General features: G+C 30.5%; 2 protein-coding genes across 3 annotated transcripts in view; one reads left to right on the forward strand and one right to left on the reverse strand.

Moving 5' to 3' along the window:
- The window catches only part of LOC132940432 (proton-coupled folate transporter-like), a 27,701-nt gene extending 17,980 nt beyond the window's left edge, over positions 1-9,721 (reverse strand). Inside the window, exons 1-2 of the mRNA XM_061008043.1 lie at positions 9,562-9,721; positions 8,807-8,938 (exon numbers count right to left, since the gene is read on the reverse strand). The gene's annotated coding sequence lies outside the window, so the exon portion shown is untranslated. The remainder of the gene's footprint in view (positions 1-8,806; positions 8,939-9,561) is intronic.
- On the forward strand, positions 2,630-18,177 carry LOC132940434 (hippocampus abundant transcript 1 protein-like). 2 transcript variants are annotated; one of them, XM_061008047.1, is made up of 9 exons: positions 2,630-3,204; positions 10,610-11,250; positions 13,249-13,615; positions 15,755-15,856; positions 15,987-16,124; positions 16,336-16,419; positions 16,523-16,679; positions 17,461-17,574; positions 17,653-18,177. In XM_061008047.1, exons 2-9 carry the CDS (start codon positions 10,672-10,674, stop codon positions 17,654-17,656), a joined length of 1,545 nt encoding a protein of 514 aa, XP_060864030.1. In that variant the 5' UTR covers positions 2,630-3,204; positions 10,610-10,671; the 3' UTR covers positions 17,657-18,177. The 2 variants fall into 2 exon arrangements, with proteins under 2 accessions (XP_060864030.1, XP_060864028.1); XM_061008045.1 differs by having other exon boundaries at positions 2,631-3,204; positions 17,461-17,587.
- The last annotated feature ends 326 nt before the right edge of the window (positions 18,178-18,503 follow it).

Genomic DNA, 18,503 nt, shown 5'->3' on the forward strand with positions numbered 1-18,503 from the left:
TAGTACAGTTTTCAGTTTTCACTAATGGATTGCCTGAGTCTCAGGAAAGGTATTAATGTATAATACGTCCTGGAAAAATTAATTGGGTTGGTGGAAATAATAAAATGTAAAAAATAATCTATACAAATAAAATTAAAATGCTGTTCGTTGGTAATCGAATCACTTGAGAATGGCTGGACCGATGTGTCTATTTTTTTTAAATGCTCGGTTTTTTGATTCACTGACTAATCAACTTAGAGCCTAAACTATGATAGCTGGGGGGTGGGGGGGCTTGAAATGTTCATGGTACCTTCGTACCATCATGTAAGGGTGCACTAAGAAAAGGTACACTTATTTTTATATATATAGACAGATATAACCCATAGCAACCATTAAAAAACAAACATTTCTATCGTAAATCTCAAAATTCCTGTTTGAGCACCTACTAGGGGTGATCAATTCCCTTTTTAAATTAGCCTTTGACACTCACAAAGAATGTGGCTTTGTATTGGTGAAAGATTTTCGAAATCGGTTCAGTAGTTTCGGAGTTTATCCCGAACATACAAACAAACGCTATCATTTTATATATTAGTATAGATATAGATAAAAATGAAAATTTGTTTTTTTTTATTCATCGAATTTTAGTACGGTTGCGTTAGGCTTTTGTATTAATTGATTATATTAATCCTCCGTCGGTGGAAATAAGTAAAAATGACAAACTTGGTACAATTTTGATACTTTAGAGTTAAATCATACACTTACGTACGGGCATAGCTGTTTTCGACCAAAAACGTACCCTTTCCTTTTCGACCGATTCACTTTTCGACCAAATTTAAAAAAGGTCTATTCCCTTTTCGACCAAAATTGTACCCTTCCCTTTTCGACTGATTCACTTTTCGACCAAAACAAAAAGTTTTGTAATATATGATATGTAAAATAAATAAAATAATTGGTATACAATTTTCGTAAAATTGTGGCAATTATAATTTTAAAAATTATTTAAAGTATAAGTTACATAAAATGTTGTAAAATAAAATATTGTAAAATAAAATATTAAAAAAAATTTAAATATAAGAATACCTATATATTATTAACATTAGTTTTGTGTTAATATGTCACACTGTGCATAATATTTTATAAAAAGAATAACATAATAATTAAAGACCGGATTTATATTCTCTTAAAATACCTAAAATATGATGCTAATATTCTCTTAAAAATTTTAAAAATATTCTAAAATATGCAAGACATGCAAAAATATGCATCTTAATATTTTTTTTCAAAATTATTTTAATAGTGACGTATTAATTAAGTACTAAAAGTTTCGTATTCTAATGGAGTACTATATTGCACTTTAGTAAGAGTTGGAAATGATAAAAAAAAAAATTGTAAATGCTTAAAAAATTTTTCTCTGGGTTCCGTCATATAAAATTCAAAATAAATAAAAAAATTTTCTCACAATTTACGAAATATTCCAAAATATGCTAAATGGGTTAAATATTCTCTAACCCATGAAATATTCTCAAATATGCAAAAATAACTTTTTTCTACGCATTCGGAATTGAACGAACCGTCCACATTTTTTACTCTCATAAGACTGCATGGACCCAGTAACGATATGTAAAAACATATAAATCCGGTCTTTAATAATAATATACAATTTTTGTCAATAATTATTAAGTCTAATAGTAATGTATAATATAATATTAAGAAAGATAGTGAATCTCTACAATACGTATAACGATCAGTCTTGCAGGTACATACTACATAAAATATTATACTGATATAACTATATATTATGGTAGTAACAATCACAGTCGACGATCACCGATCGTATATAATAAATCGTAATAATCGTAATCAAAAAAAAAATATTAATACATGGGTATTCTATTTTACAAAAATTATATATCAATTCTTTATTCTACATATCATATTACAAAACTTTTTGTTTTGGTCGAAAAGTGAATCGGCCGAAAAGGGAAGGGTACGTTTTTGGTCGAAAACGGTCTCGCCCTTACGTACAAACAGCACGGGGCCCACGATTAGATTGCCTACCCTGATAATATACTGCTGCGAATCAGAACTTTTATTCCGGGCAACAGAAAAGTTAAGATAAATTTTGAACACCATACACCGAATATTAAATAACGAATTGAACAAAGTTTGAGTCATATAGCATTGGTACATTTAACGGGCAACGAAGTGCACGGGATCAGCTATATATTATAGATTTATATTTAGATATAGATTGTACATCTAAAGCGATTTACAAAATTAACACAATTATCGAAGCGAATATATTAAAATAATATTCAACTTATGGCTTATACATTTAATTGTCTCGGTTACTATATCCGGGCTACATCATGCATGTATGTATAAGTTTTGGTAAGTACTCGTTTTTTCCACCGAGACTAGCTGTAGTCTATGACGTTAGCCCTACAAACCGAGACTAGAGGGACCTATATTATAATTACTGTTCTGATAAGTGATTAGTGATTAATTTAATACTGTTTAGTGTCTACTGATAACCCGACTGATACTCTGGTAACCCGAATTCTTGAACCACTACATCGGTGGCATTGCTAGCATACAGCTCAACGTTTTTAATGTTAATATACGTACTGTAAACTGTCTAAATGTTGACCTACAATCAAACTTGAGAAAAGGGCATTAATATTATAATCTGCGTTTTTTCCAGCGGTAATCTTCTCGATATTTTAATAATATTATAATGTGATTTCGACCAAACTGTAACGACCAGCACAAGTTCGACGTGTATTATACCGCATAAAATATTAAAATTATTTAGTGATATTTATTTAGTATAAAACTATGTGCATACGTACGCTATACGCGCATAGACGATGACTTAATATCAAGTGTTATAACCAGTTTTCCACGAGACAGGTTCACTGGACACAGTCTGTTGTAGGTAGGTAGGTACGACCTAACCACGCACGTGATACCGGGTAACGCCATCGCACGCAACATTTTTAAGGTAATATTATACAGTCGCATAACTATAACGCAGTCGCATCATCATCAGCTCCACGACCGGACGCAGTGGTTTTTATCATCCGAAGGCGGCCGGCCTATACGTGTTGTTTTTTAATGATAATAAAATTATAGTGTCGTGCGTGAGAGTTCACTCTGAAACCACCAATCGTCTGGGATCACCATTCGTTGCGTTCTCCCGCTTCGGGTCCTACTGCTGTGGCTGTAAGTACCTATACGTCGTCTTATTGTTTTAGATTATTCAATTTTTGTGTAATTTTTTATTTATAATAGTAGTTATATAGTATATATTTGATAGTAACTACACTTTACATGAGTACTAATTTGGTAAACTGCCAACGAACCACTAGTCATTGACTACAGAATTTACGCATTTTTTTGTAACAGTGAACTAGGTAAATATTATTATAAACCTACAGTAGTATTGCAATATAACATAAGTACCCGCGTGTGCGAAAATCCAGGTTATTGATTAGATCACTATCACTGATCAACGATTCTTCAACTTCAGAAACGTTTCGCGCGTTACTTCCACTGTATACGCAAACTAACCTATAATAATCGTATAACCTCGTACAAAATACATAAAACGTACTAGGTATTATTGGTTATGACTTAGAGGTCTGTTAAATATGAAGATATTTTTTATTGGGCGTGACCGTTGACCGAAACGACATGCCCCTCTTCACAACGTTCTCTGCAAAAACACTCCGATCATCGAAAAGTCGAAATCACGTCCCGCTCCCGTCATCCTCGGTCAGGCAAAGATCAACATTCCATGGAGTAGATAATTCCAGAATCCTTTCATATTATGTAACGTTCGTCAATATTCGATACTGTTTGATTTCAGTTTATGACCGCGAAAATATATAGGTATCATAGTTTCAAGTTTCAATAGACTGATATAATGGTATAATATAGTTGTGTGACCTTAGGCCTACATCTGCAGTGTCAGCAATAGTGATACTGGTATAATCAAAATTAAATATTCAAATTTGTGGTTGACCCGATCAATTAGGTATCAATAATGATAATAATATAAGCTCGTACCTACCTATCATGTTTAATTTAATGAATTCTGTAGATACACTGTACACATACTTTGGTGTACCTATAGTATAACACAATTTTCATTTTAGTTTTACTTCTTCTTTCATTATTAACTGTAATACAATATAAATACGCATGACCAACGTTTAAATGTTTTATTCTTCACAATCAATATTGCGATTCTTATGGATCTTATATGGATTCTTAACGTCCTCGGTTCAAACTTCAGTCATGGGTAATATGTGGTTTTTTCTCTCAGGACAGGCAAACTGATAAGAGAAAAAAACATTATCTCCCCCCCCCCCCTTTTGAATGGCAACTGAAGACCCCCAAATGTGACTTTCTGTAGTATCTGTACTATAATAACTTCAATCGAACTATTATAAAACTACAGCCAAGATACAGAAAACATTGTAAAATTAAAGGAAAAAAAATAGATCAGCCAAATTTAGCTTACTATTACATATTGCACATTAAATCTGGTGTTTTTTCCATTCAAATTGTAAAACTTAGTAGTGGATATTTCTATAACTAACAATCTAAATATAATATTAATAAAATAAATATAAAGCGAATGAAACTTTTTTTGGGAGGGAGGGTCGTGGCTGTTGAAATGAACGCGATAAGACAAACTATAAAGTTACTACAAATATCCTTTATATTATTTATTAAATAAATAAATATTATTATGTTGTCGATCATGCAATCACATAACAACGAAGCACATACGATATAAAATATAAAGTTTAATAACAGCAGTAGTAATAGTTAATAAGGAAAATCATAATATAGTTTGAATAATCTAAACATTCTGAACGTTAAAAATACAGCAGTGTAAATAAAAATTTTAATCATTACCATTAGTAGATAAAAAAGGCCAAAAGGATATTCCAATTAACTTGTTACATCATTAATAATTAAATATTTTACCATCTGATGTATAGCCTACTGGTTAATAAAAATAAACTATGACTACGATAAACCAACCACAATTAATAAATAAATCAATGAACAATAATCTACATTAAGTTGTATATTTGCATTTGATAGTAATATTTAATTATTTAATATGCTCATTATATAAAATGCTGGTGATTACGGTTTTTTTTTGTATTTGTTTAAAATGAATACTCTATTATTAAAACTAGACAATTTTATCCTCCATGAATCATGATTTCTATTATTTATTAATAAAGTATTTTGTTCTACCAGCTATACAAAATATACGAATAGGTACCTACGTATTATTTTTATCAATGGCAATTGACCACTATTCAATATTATAACATCTACAACGATTCAGAATAAATATAAAATATAATTAGTAATTACATATAATACACCATAGTACTTATAGTATACGCTACTTACATGGTAATAAGAAATCGTGAAAAAAAATTGAATTTTCTGAGGTATACTTTAGGTATTACCACAAAAATTTTTTTTCCAGGTGTGGTATCTACAGGAAAAATTCGAATTTTGTGAAAAAAAATAATTTCTAGTGAGGACTTGTTATAGAAAATTTGATTTCAACATACTTACATACTCTTCTTTAAGGATGTAGTTTAAATTACGACAATTAGGTAGTGAAAGTATTATTTTGTATATGCAGATATACCTACCACATCGTATCGATTTACAAAATTCCGATTTATGGATGTATTATAAATTGTAATATTTCGGGAAATATTGATAAATCCAATAGAAAATGTCAACTCATCACTATAATATGAATACCAGATCAAAATTCGGCCATGATATACTTAGATATTTTTGCTTACTTCATACAGAGAAATTCGATAAGGCATGAAAAGTTGTAAATATGTACCTAATTAGTAATTATTGTGTCAGACAAGATCCGAGCATATTATATTTTCCACTTCACTTAAATACTATTGTCCTTAATAGTCAATAGATATTAATCTATTTATTGCATCAATCATTCCGTTTGTTTTGTCACCAAGACTCGAGAGACTTAATTGCATTAGGTATTATTTCAAATACGGCATACATCATTATATCATATTATTGTTTAGGTAAGTGGAAAATACACAATGATAATAAGAACTAAACCGGATAAAAATTCTATACCCTATTCAGTAAACCATACCGTATCTTGCATTTAATTCTCCACTTGATAATAAGACTAGTGAGTACATGCAAGTATGAGATGCAGCGTCCCAAACAAAAGTTAACAAACAACATATTTTTCAAAATAAATTCCTAAGAATATGTTCTAAGGCCTCGTGGCTTATGCATATGTAACAATATTACATAACGATATAAATATATGAGTATACATTTTAACCTAGGATCTGGAAAAACAGCTATAGTTAAAAATGTAAAAAAAAAATGTAAACCTCACAAAAGGAGCACACTCCATCACAAATCAAACAAAATCCAATCCCGTGGTGGACTCAAATCGCGTTGTGTCTGCCATCACTCATCACCTTTTGGGACAAAAATGCTTCGATTATCTTCAACAGCACCTTTTCTAAGAAAGTCAATCTAGTTACCACGATTTTTTTTTTATAATTACCTATATAAATTCAAATTTTTGTAAAATTTATCAAAATCACGAAAGTTTTCAAATTATTTTGTAGTTAAAAAAATGTAAAATGTCCAATTTGTATAGCTAAGAATTCAAAATTTAAAACAAGGATCCTCATAAATAATTCATACTGTAATCAAAAAATCTAAAAATATGTGAGCATAGTTATTTTTACAGACATTTTAAGTTAAAATTTGGACGAAATTACATATTAAATATTTAGAACCAAGAATAACGGTTTTAGTTATTTTGTTTTAATTTAAAATTATTATTTGTGGGTACTTGAGGCTTTAAGAGTACATTATTATAATATTATATACAGTATTATACAAACAATGACATTTCCAAACGCAATATTTTTGACAAAAATTAATTTAACCTACTGTAGAGTGTAGGTGGTACTAATGCCTAATAGTTAAGTATACTACTTTAATCACAATAATATCATACAATTTGCTTACTTATATTATAGCCTATAGGCTGACAGCCTGTCTTCACTTTTTCGTAACCTACAATGATTTTTGGATTCAAATTTAACACACCATTACAGTGACTCTCTAGACACCTAATGTACAGCAGATCGTTTCCCACTTACCCGCTTTTTGTATATTTTAAATCGCTCGGTACGATATTTTTACGTGCAAAAAACATATACATTCTACCGGTATTAATTTTTTATCTGAATAATAAATGTCAACTTTACAAAAATTCGTTTTTGACCGATTTCATTAAGATTTTTAAATTTTAAGTTAAAACAAAATTTGATTATATTGACGCGTATTCGCCTTCACTAAAATAAATTACACAACGAACTCAATATAATGGTCATTGGGCCATAATTTTTATTGCTAAATGATTTTGTTGAGTATTAACTATTATGTGGGTTACGTTCTGTTCTGATAAAGCGTATACAGCGAAATACTATATTGAGTATAGTTTTTATTTATTTATTTTTATTGTATATATCTGTATATGCAAAATTTGGATTAGGTTTTTTTTTTAATAATATCGGTGGTATTACTATTTACTTGGCGACCGCCCCCGCCCTTGGATTCGCCACTGATATACAGATAGCATTTATTGGATATTTTTTTTTAATTATTTAAAGCAAAAGCCTAAGTAAAATTTACAAGGACAAACCTGGTAGGATACATTGTATAATTTGTTCTTACGCATCTAAGACAAAATTGCAAGTGCCTTGAAACGTAGTTTATTTTAAACAGTTTTAAAACTGAGTATCTTCGGCAATAAAATTATAAAATTGTTTAGGTATTCCAATATTTTAAATCATTATTATTAATTTATTAAAAATAATAAATTTAAACAACTATTGATGTTATAACTTCTAATGTATTTATTTTTTTTTTATTAACCCGCGGCAACTTAGGCCATTGGGTGGTTTTTACTATGTGGGAGGGTACTGTAGATTTAAACACGTTTTACACAGTTTGGCAGATTGTTTTAGTGGGCACCCGTAGGTATCTGCCATGCCCGGGTGGGGGATGGCGGCACTTCTCTCCGGACACCGTGATTTGCCCGATGAAAAATGCCGCCCGCGGCCGAGGTTTTGAACCTTGAACCTTCTAATGTATTTTATTACGAAAGAAGTAAACCATTTTTGTTATACAAATCGTAATCAAAATTCATAGCACCAATAAATACAGAAGCCATGTTTTTTACATCTCAATTTTTTTTTATTTTAATAAGTACCTAAAAAAATATGCCCGTTGGCGTTTGGCTGTAATTATTCAATCATTCAATTCATAAATTAATGTGTGGTGATTATTTAAAATTAAATTATTTTAATGGCACATTAGTGTTGTCTTATCTAGTATTAATAATAGGTATATAATATTACCAATGGTCTACAAGAATTGTACGATTATATTATGAACCTAGTAATCAAAAATACCATAATTTTACAAACGGTTTTACTGCTTCTTTAAAAAGACGCAAAGACGCTTCAATAACCCCCGCTACGACGACAATGTGTTGTAGTAGGTCTATTTGTATTAGTAAGAGGGATTGTGGGTATGTATGGGTGTGTGTGTGTGTGTGTGTGTGTGTTTACGTATTTAGAAATCGTGTAAAATTACGTTGTTATATTGCTCGTTTATCCGCATAAGATCTTTCTACTACCGTGTTATACCTACTTAATGATATTTTTACTATCTACATTATTATAATATATGTCAAATTACTTACCTCGTGCATGGGTTGAGATGATTGTCTTCTGCGATTGGATTGTATTTCTTCGGCGTGGTGTTCGATGATCGATATCACTTTGACTTATATATGCTAGGTATGTACCGCGTGATTTTAATTTATACCAATGAGCTAAGATAATATTTTTCTAGTTTATATCCAGTTTAATGATATTTATATAATTCGAATATTACTCAAATAGTCATATAATTTCTACAGTACATTCCTTAACTTTTATTTGTAAATCGCAGTGCAATGTGATTATTGTTCTATTACCTTAATTGTGGAAGTTAAGCCTAGTTCTCTTTTAAATCCATTACGTCCGAAGTCACCATATAGGACCTTTTGCGGACATTAATAACTACTCGAACGTAATTTATCCTATGAACTGCTAATATATTATGATTTTACACCTTAGAGATTTATTGTATTCGCCGTCACCATATAGGACCTCTTACGGACATTGATAACGAACCGAATATAACCTAGCCTGTGAACTGTTAATTTGCAATGATTTTACACCTTAGAGATTTATTTTACCTAACCTAACCTCTTACGGACATTGATAACGACTCGAATCAACCTAACCTATGAACTGTTATAGCATCAATATAATATAGTATAATTACGATTATAAAACTCTAATCACACTACACTAACAATCGATTATTTATATTGGAAATATGATGATAGAGGATAATAATTAACAATGTATTTGATCTAGCAATACGAGACAAATAACTTAGTGACCATACCTGAATATTCGAATGATACAATATACATATAAGTTCATAACGCAAAAGTAATGCATGAGCATATACGAATAATCATTGTAGGTGTGTCGCGATGTTGACTGGCGTGGACAATGTGTATTGAGACTTCTCTGGAATGACACTGACGACGAGTCGATTCCATTTGGTCCTTATATAATATGATTTTGGTGTGATCACTTCTTCTGATGTGCATCGATTTATGTGATATTAAAGTATTGATATATTTTCTTCTTTTGCGCGGTGCGATAAAGGTACCGCTGGTAATTTATTGTGTTGTTTTGACCAAACGCCTTGATCGGAGAATTATCGAAGGGGTCTTGAAGTATATAATATATATACGTATGTATTTGTGTAAGAATGCGTTCATGTTTTTAAAATATACGGTGTTTTACTGGCGCCGCTGATAATTGATTGTGTTGTCTCCACTAAACGTCTAATCGGAGAGGTGTTAAATATTATTTATGTGTTGCATGTGCGTAAGACGAGTGCGTATAATGTATATATATATATATATATATATATATAGATACCTAATGCGTATGTATATATGTATATTGGATCACCCCACATCCCATAATATGGTCAGTCGTTATAAGTTGTCTAGTGTTTTATTTTAAGTCTAAATATTATATATTACAATTTTAAAATATGATTTATGTAATTTTTTTAAATTTTCAAAAACAAATTGACATCGGCTGTCTGATCAATTAATTAACTATTAGTTCATAGTTGCATCAATTATAAGTTTTGCAACTGAGGGCATAAGTTCTGTCAGAACCCGCATACAATCTATGGTAATTTTTCATCCGGGTCATATCGTTAAATCAAACATTATCTTAATAACAGATAAACTAACTGATTTAATGTCCTATTAGCACACATTATTATAAATTATGATATCAAAATATATATTGACTTATCGTTTTTCAAATAATTTAAATATGGGTTGATTTATAAAACGAATGTAATGCATTCTGTAAAATAAGCTTTTAGATATAAAAATATTTAATGGATTTTATTTGCTTACAAGGCATGGAGCAATACCAACATCGTGACCAGCAACAATAATAATATCAAAAGCAACACACAGTGATGAGGGAAGACGTTCAAGCGACGAACACAGATCGTCTCAAGATGGAACAGCCGAAAAACGGCGACAAAGAACCGCTGCGCCAGGTAGTGCTACGGAACTTGACCGTCGAACCGATGTTGTTCCCGTACCTGATAGCGTCCATACTGGTCATACTGGCCAACCAGAACCTCAACATCCAGAAGGCGTGCCGGGTGGACCTGAAACTGAGCTCGGAAGTGTGCGACGACCTGGAGAACAAGGACAAGAACAACAGCATGCTCACCGACAGCGAGATCACCGTGCAGAAGCTGGTCGCGGACATGCTCATCTGGCAGACGATACTGCAGAGCAGCGTGCCGGCCGTCTTCGTGCTGTTCCTAGGCTCGTGGAGCGATCGGAACCGTTTGCGGCGGCCGTGCATGCTGCTGCCCGTCTACGGCGAGGTGGCCCGGAACCTGGGCCTGCTGGTGTGCGTCTACTTCTTTGACGAGCTGCCCATGAATGTGACGGGCCTGTGGCAGTCGCTGCCGATCGCCGTCACCGGTTACTGGACGGTCTTGTACATGGCCGTGTTCTCGTACGTGGGCGACCACAGCACGGTAAGCGGCTACGGCTTTTTTGATGACATTTTCTAGAAAGTAATTAAAGCATACTTACTTCAGAGGTTAGATAACCAGTGTCGCAACTAGGGATAAAAGGGCCCAGGTGTGAGTCAAATTTTGGAGCCCCTTATTCCAAACTTTGTCTTACAAAATTGTATAGCACCAAAAGCGCAATTGAGGGTGGTTATTAGCAATCTCTATATATCATAACATTTTCAAAATATTTTGACTTATTTTGAGTGGTTTATCTACGTAAATGTTCAAATTCCATTTTTTTTTTTTTGGTTTTTTATTCTATAAATATCAATAAAATTGTATTTGTTGGGTAAAAAATCTTGAACATTTAATAGACAGCTCTTATTAATATATTGTTTTAAAGACAGATGAAAAATATTAAAAATCTATTTAGATATCAGAAAATCAGAAATTTAAGTATCGATTATCGTACGATATAAAAATACCGATAATCGATGTACAGCAAGCTAAACTGATTTTAATGCCAAAGCTCTTGAATAATATATTTCAAAACAATTAATTGTTAATATAATACCCACTAGTTACTACCTAGTCAATTGAGTATTTGAGTATTGACATTATGATAGTCATAGTCCATAGAAATATCGGAATATCGATATATCGATACCTAAATTTTTTTTCGATATCGCGATTCAATATCACACAATTTAAAACGATATCGATATTTAAAAATATATCGTTGAATATCAATGAATATCAATAAAGTTTTATTTGTGGGGGCAATAGTTAAAAATGTATAGTATAAAATATTATCTTCATAAGTAATAATATCAATAACATAATATTAGATGTTAGACGTAAAACGTTGCAGGTTCCGAAAAATTTCAATTTTCATTATATGTTGTAAATTGGCGAAAAAGTTCATATTAGTTTAAAATCTAAAATCCTTTATGTCTGAATAGGCCCCCCTAAATATGATAATAAGATAACCATACTGTAGATAACCATACATTATACCAATGAAACTTTTTATTTTTTAAATCTATAATACTCAGTTATTTGAAATACAGTAGGTATATCTACTCTAATGTTTTTACGCAAGTTATTCACCGAGTTGCTCAATTTTCTTAATTTTTCATATTGCACAACTTTCATAATTTTATTAACTATTGGTACAGTAAGTATCGTGATCATCATATATTTTTTAATTGGCCATGCATTTTATTTTTGGGATTACATCTTGTCTAATTACAAATTAAAAATAAATTATTTTGTTAAATGTTCTATTAAATGTACACGCTATTATTTTATAATTAAATCCCGTTATCCTATATAAAATAGAAATGCACTAATTAGGTCCCGAGTACCTAATATTTTATAACAGTTAAATAATTTAACATAGTTTGGTTTGATTACCTGAAGGAAGTAAAATATAATATTATAATTAAGTCATACACTAAAGTTGTTAATATACAATAAAACAACATATTAATAAATGTGTCATAGTCACTAATGAAAGTTTGTTACTAAGTCGTTCATTAAATGTCATTTTTTTAGATATATACAAAATAATAATATATAGTCTTATTTGGTAAACATACTTTTCTAAGATAAATTATTAACTTATTTCAAACAGCATCAAGTACTTACCTAACTCTAACTTAGGAAATGTAATAATATATTTATATATATAATATTATTTGTAAGACACTGTTTAGTGTTTATTTAACATCATAAAATATTATAATCATCGATTTCACACAAATATTTTTCCATATATATAGGTATGAGAACCCTATCATTATCTCCTTGAAGAAATACATAAATTGTTAAGCTTACGAAATTATATTATTAACTGCACGAAGGTCATATATTTTATAGAGTTAAAAATGTATAATAACTACAACGCATGAAGTTGTCCAAAACCTAACGGCTAACGCCTTAAACTTTTATGAAGTAGTTAGTTACATAATTAAAATGTATATACATCAATGTACCTCTTTTTTTTTTTACATATAGGAACAAAATAAAACCTTAAGAGTTGGTCTAGTAAACGCGACAATGGCCTTATGTCTTCCTATAGGTACTGGTTTGTCAGGTATATTATATCGTGAACTTGGATTTACCGGAGTATACATCATAGCTTTGATACTCTGTTGCATCAGTATTTGGATGGCTCACATTTTCGTCCACGATACAAAACAGATAAAATTCGATTCTGGTAAGAAACATAAAAGGTCTTATTGGTCTCGTATCAAGTTCTTTTTCAGTTTAAATCACATAATTGACGCGTTCAAAGTGACATTCAAAAAGGAAAAAAACAATAGAAGAATGAAAGTTATCGCTTTGACGTTGCTCATAACTGGAATCATGGGTCCATTGCAAGGTACCTACATTAATTAATATACCTAGTTATTACAATAGTTGTCAAAACAATATTTTGTTGTGTAGTATAATAATTGTAAAGACGATTATAATAGTAGACCTCATCTGTTGAACTTCCAATAAATCTGGGAAAATCCAATTTAAATTTGTATAATTTAAATATATAATAGTATTATCATTATAATAATAATGTAATAAATAATATAATTATACTGTATAACATCTCGAGTAACGATATACCTAACAGTAAAAATATAATAGACAAATATTAAGCAACGTAGATTATTGATGCAGGTACCTACCAACACAAGAAACCTATTAACATAAAAAGCCAAACGGTTTCATTCAAAACAATCTTGAATAAATTCAAAGAACAGCGTCTAATGTACCTGCCTAACAATAAACCTACCTATTAAAATAAAAACATATTAATAACAATTATAAAATACAAGTGTTAATACTTGAATATTATTATCAGTTCTCCCATTTATCGAATAGCCACGATAGATAATAATTATAATATATTTCCTGGAAATTAAACAATTACAATATTGATATACTTTAATTTTTATCGGAACGTAATTGATAATAAGGTACTATTATAGCATATAGGTTCATAACACTTCTTGTTTTTGATTATAAATATACCTATATGTTTAAATAATAATTTATATTATAGCGCATAATATAATATGGGTATACTAAAAGAATTTCGACGAGATTTTTTTTTAATCGACGTTTTAAATTGCTTAGGGAAAATAATATTTAATAACATATTTCATTCGTCGTACACGTTTTTTATTCTCATTCATGTTACCTATATAGGTACATTAAGTAGGAGTACATTCTGTTATTTTTAGTTACCTAATAAGCATATTAAATTCTGAAATCACGATTGGATATTATTAATAATTACAGCCTACAGGGTACACTGCAGGTAGGTACTCGTATATTATTATGAACACGCATCAATTAGTGAAATTACACAAGCCGTATTTTAATTATTTATAAATAATAAAATACCAGCTATATAAAAATCCAACATAATTTGTATATTCTTATTGCTGACCAGATCCGGAATATTGTGCAAAATAAATTATTATTGAGCACCGTTGTATTACATATTTTAAAGTTGTTTTTTTTTAAGATTTTAATCAATATATTTTGAATAATAAACAACTAATAATACACGTGGTGGTGAAAAATGTCGAGTCTCTACAAATAATATGTTTTGTATTACATCAAAATAACTAAAATCATTATTTTTTGTTTAAATATCCAATTTTGTTAAAGTTTGAACTTGAAATGTATGTAAAAAATATTATTTTTATGTGACTGTAAGAACAACTTATGAGGGATTTTGAATACAATTTTCAAGGTCAAAATGTATTTAGATAACCTATTTTTCTTTAACATTTTGTCATTTTGCGTAAGTAACCGTAACAGTAAGAATCTACTAACCTACCTACTACCTAAATAGTAACCAAAATTCAAGAGTCATGGTAGTATGGCATGTGGAACATGTATTGCTATAAAAACCAGTTTAAGAGTCCTGAACTATTTTAAATCCCGTCTTTAGAATTTCTAATGCAGAAACTAGACTAATAATAATTAACGTATAAATCTGTTTCGTTTTTTTTTTCACTAATGTGTTAAAAATGTGTGGTCAAACCTCGAAGTGTTTTAAATTTAAAACAACACTTTATATTTGATTAAGACTAATACAATAGAGATTTAAAATAACTAAATTTAATCCCTTATTATTATGATTTTCCATATACCATGTCATCGAAATGTATTTAAATATTTTACCAGTAATAACAAATCTCCGGTATGACCCTGTATAAAACGTTTTATAATTTATAGGTATATTTATCCGTTTTTACACATAAATTTAAATAGAAATGTTAGGTACATTGTTACATCTTACATAATATTAATTACGTATTAATTATAATTCAGAGATACGCGATTATCATAAACTGTTATTCAATCATAAAAATTTGATTATATTTTTGTAACATTGTGCAAAAATATGCACTCGGAATTCATCAAAATATTATTTAAAATCTTACCTAATACCTTATACCTATTATTATACTCATATAGTCATATGTTATTACTCGTTGTAATTCTATAGGTGAAAAAGGCGTTGCATATTTGTTTACTCGAGTCAAGTTTAATTGGAACGAAGTAGAATTCAGCGTGTACTCGACCACCACGATGTGCATCAATCTCGTGGGTCAGTAATATTGCAAATTTACTTCAGTATTATCATTGATTATAAAATATACTATATAGATATACATATAGCTTTGTCGGCATTGTAAACTTGTCATAATCAATTCGGAATTTGTTTATGTGTCCCACAGGAACATTTGTTGTTCTTGGGGTCGTGGTCAGAAAGTTCGGAGTTGACGACGCGTTGATCGGCACTGTGGCTACTACTGGAAAATTGATATCACAATTCATATTCGTATCCGCCACTAGTGTGGTCGTGTTCTATTCAGGTGAGTGGCAGTGGCGTGTGCCAAAAAAAAAACTTAATCAGATACGTCATCGGTGCGAATACGAATACCGGAATACCGGCATAATATTATAATATATTAATATGAAATATCATTGATATTACTGTCGGCACTCTATACTTCTGAATAATAACAATGTTGTACATTTGAACCGTTTTCATAATATTATTGTAACGAAAAATCTCGATTTCAGGGGCGCTCGTGAACTGCTTACAAGGACCGGCCATCATTTCCATGAAATCGATCATAAACAAAATAATTCCGGCGCAAGAACTCGGTGAGTACCCTATGCAATTCACATAAGTATACCGATATAGGTACCCATTATTATCATAATACAGTTTTATTAGAATAATTACGTTGTTGTTTTTCCTTTGTAGGCCAAGTCAGCGCAGTCACAGGCATCGGGGAAAACGTTGTACCCATTTTGTGTGGCCCATTGTATAGTTACGTGTACGAATCCACCGTTAGCTTCTTCCCCAGTGCTTATTTCTTAGTCACCGCGGCCATAACGGTCCCGACCATTTTTCTCTATCTGTAAGTACTTAGTATATTATATTATACCTTATACCTAGCTATTTATTATTTATATGCAGTGGTGGATCTAGGGGAGGGGGTGGCAAAGGGGGCATTTGCCCTCCCCCCCAAAAAAAATTTAAGCCCTGGATCTGCCACTGTTTATATGTCCATGTAATATTATTATGATAAATTTAGAATTATGCCTAGGTCATCAGTAAACAGTATATATGTATACTAAGTCATTTTAAGCCATCCTATACGTATTGGCTGTATAAGATATTTAATTCAATTTTGACTAAAATAACAGTGTTATTTTATTGATTAACTTTTTTTGCATTATATGAACTATTGTTATAAATATTATAAATATGAGAATTAAAAATACAATTTATCCACAATTTATATTCAATACGATTGCCATGAATTTTAAGAATTGCCCAGAATTGTGACATTTGTGAAATTGTGTGTACCCTACCTGTGCTGTATGATGTATAATAAAGCAGCACGGTGGTGACGTAGAGGCGAAACCTCTCACTTAATCTAAAACCCATTGGGATCATAATCCATAGCTATGCATTTTTAGATACATTTTACTTCTATGACTGTAGCTTAACTGACAAAATAAACTTATAACAGATTATCGTTATCGATGTTATCACCGTTATTGAAATAAATTGGAAATTAAAATATAATATTGATTATGTGCTTTCAACCGTAGAAAAACTATGGTTATAATTTTATAAATTTTAATGAATAATAATACCTATGTAAAACGTGTAATTTCGTTGTTTTATTTAAGGTGGCTCTATATCCAGCACAGAAAGGAAACCAGAGAATCGTACGAACCATTACCCGATACGGATATTTTGAAAGACCCAAATGGCGAAGTCACTACATATGGGACGATAAAACAGTAACAGTTGATTGTATTATTTATTGATGGGGTGAAATGTGTTGCGAGTTATTAACGAGTAACTAATAATATTAATAGGTAGGCACTATTACCTACTGTTCGTCAAAGCGATATACGGCTGATTTCTCATTCCATTCGTATACCTAACTCAACGTCTCAACATAAGTTCCTACCGATCTGTTGACTGTATATTATAACATCACATACTATTATAGGTACAAATTTACAATATACTAATAATATAAGCGCCAAGACCTAGTATTATAACATAATTATGTAAATCAATCGTGTCGATTCGGCTATAAAATTATGTGTTCTGTATTGTTTTTTGCAAAATACGTGGGCCAATTAATCTAATATGATACCATTGATTAAGTACCTACCTATGTCCTATACATTATATAGCATACTTAATCAATAATACAATATTTGAGTTTGTAATTTTTCATATACCTATTGTATTCATATTATTTATCAATGTATGTACCTAAAGTAACCTATATGGTATTATGGTTAATGGTTAATGTTTATTAATAAACGAGTGTCATTTAATGTAGTAGATAATATAAATATAGCTGGTTTACTGATTGGTGTATATCTGTATTTTAATGTGTTATAATTTATTGTTGTTCAATAGGTGCCACGATTTAAGATATATCTTAAATCGTGATAGGTGCCTATATAGTAAATAATAAAATGTTACGTCATCACAATGTAAAAATATTTAACTTATCAAGAAACATATATCTAAACAATGTCTTTATTTATATCTTTGTTAAATTATCTATACAATAAAAACATTTTTTTACCGCTTTCTTCAGAATAGAAAAGATACTATCCAAGAATATAAAGGAATGCGAAGACTTGATGTTTGATACAACTTGGTGGTATAGACCTAACTATACCTTGAAATTAGGCCCACCAATTGT

Source organism: Metopolophium dirhodum, chromosome 3 (genome assembly GCF_019925205.1).
Source record: "Metopolophium dirhodum isolate CAU chromosome 3, ASM1992520v1, whole genome shotgun sequence".
In the NCBI taxonomy this organism is placed as follows: Eukaryota; Metazoa; Arthropoda; class Insecta; order Hemiptera; family Aphididae; genus Metopolophium; species Metopolophium dirhodum.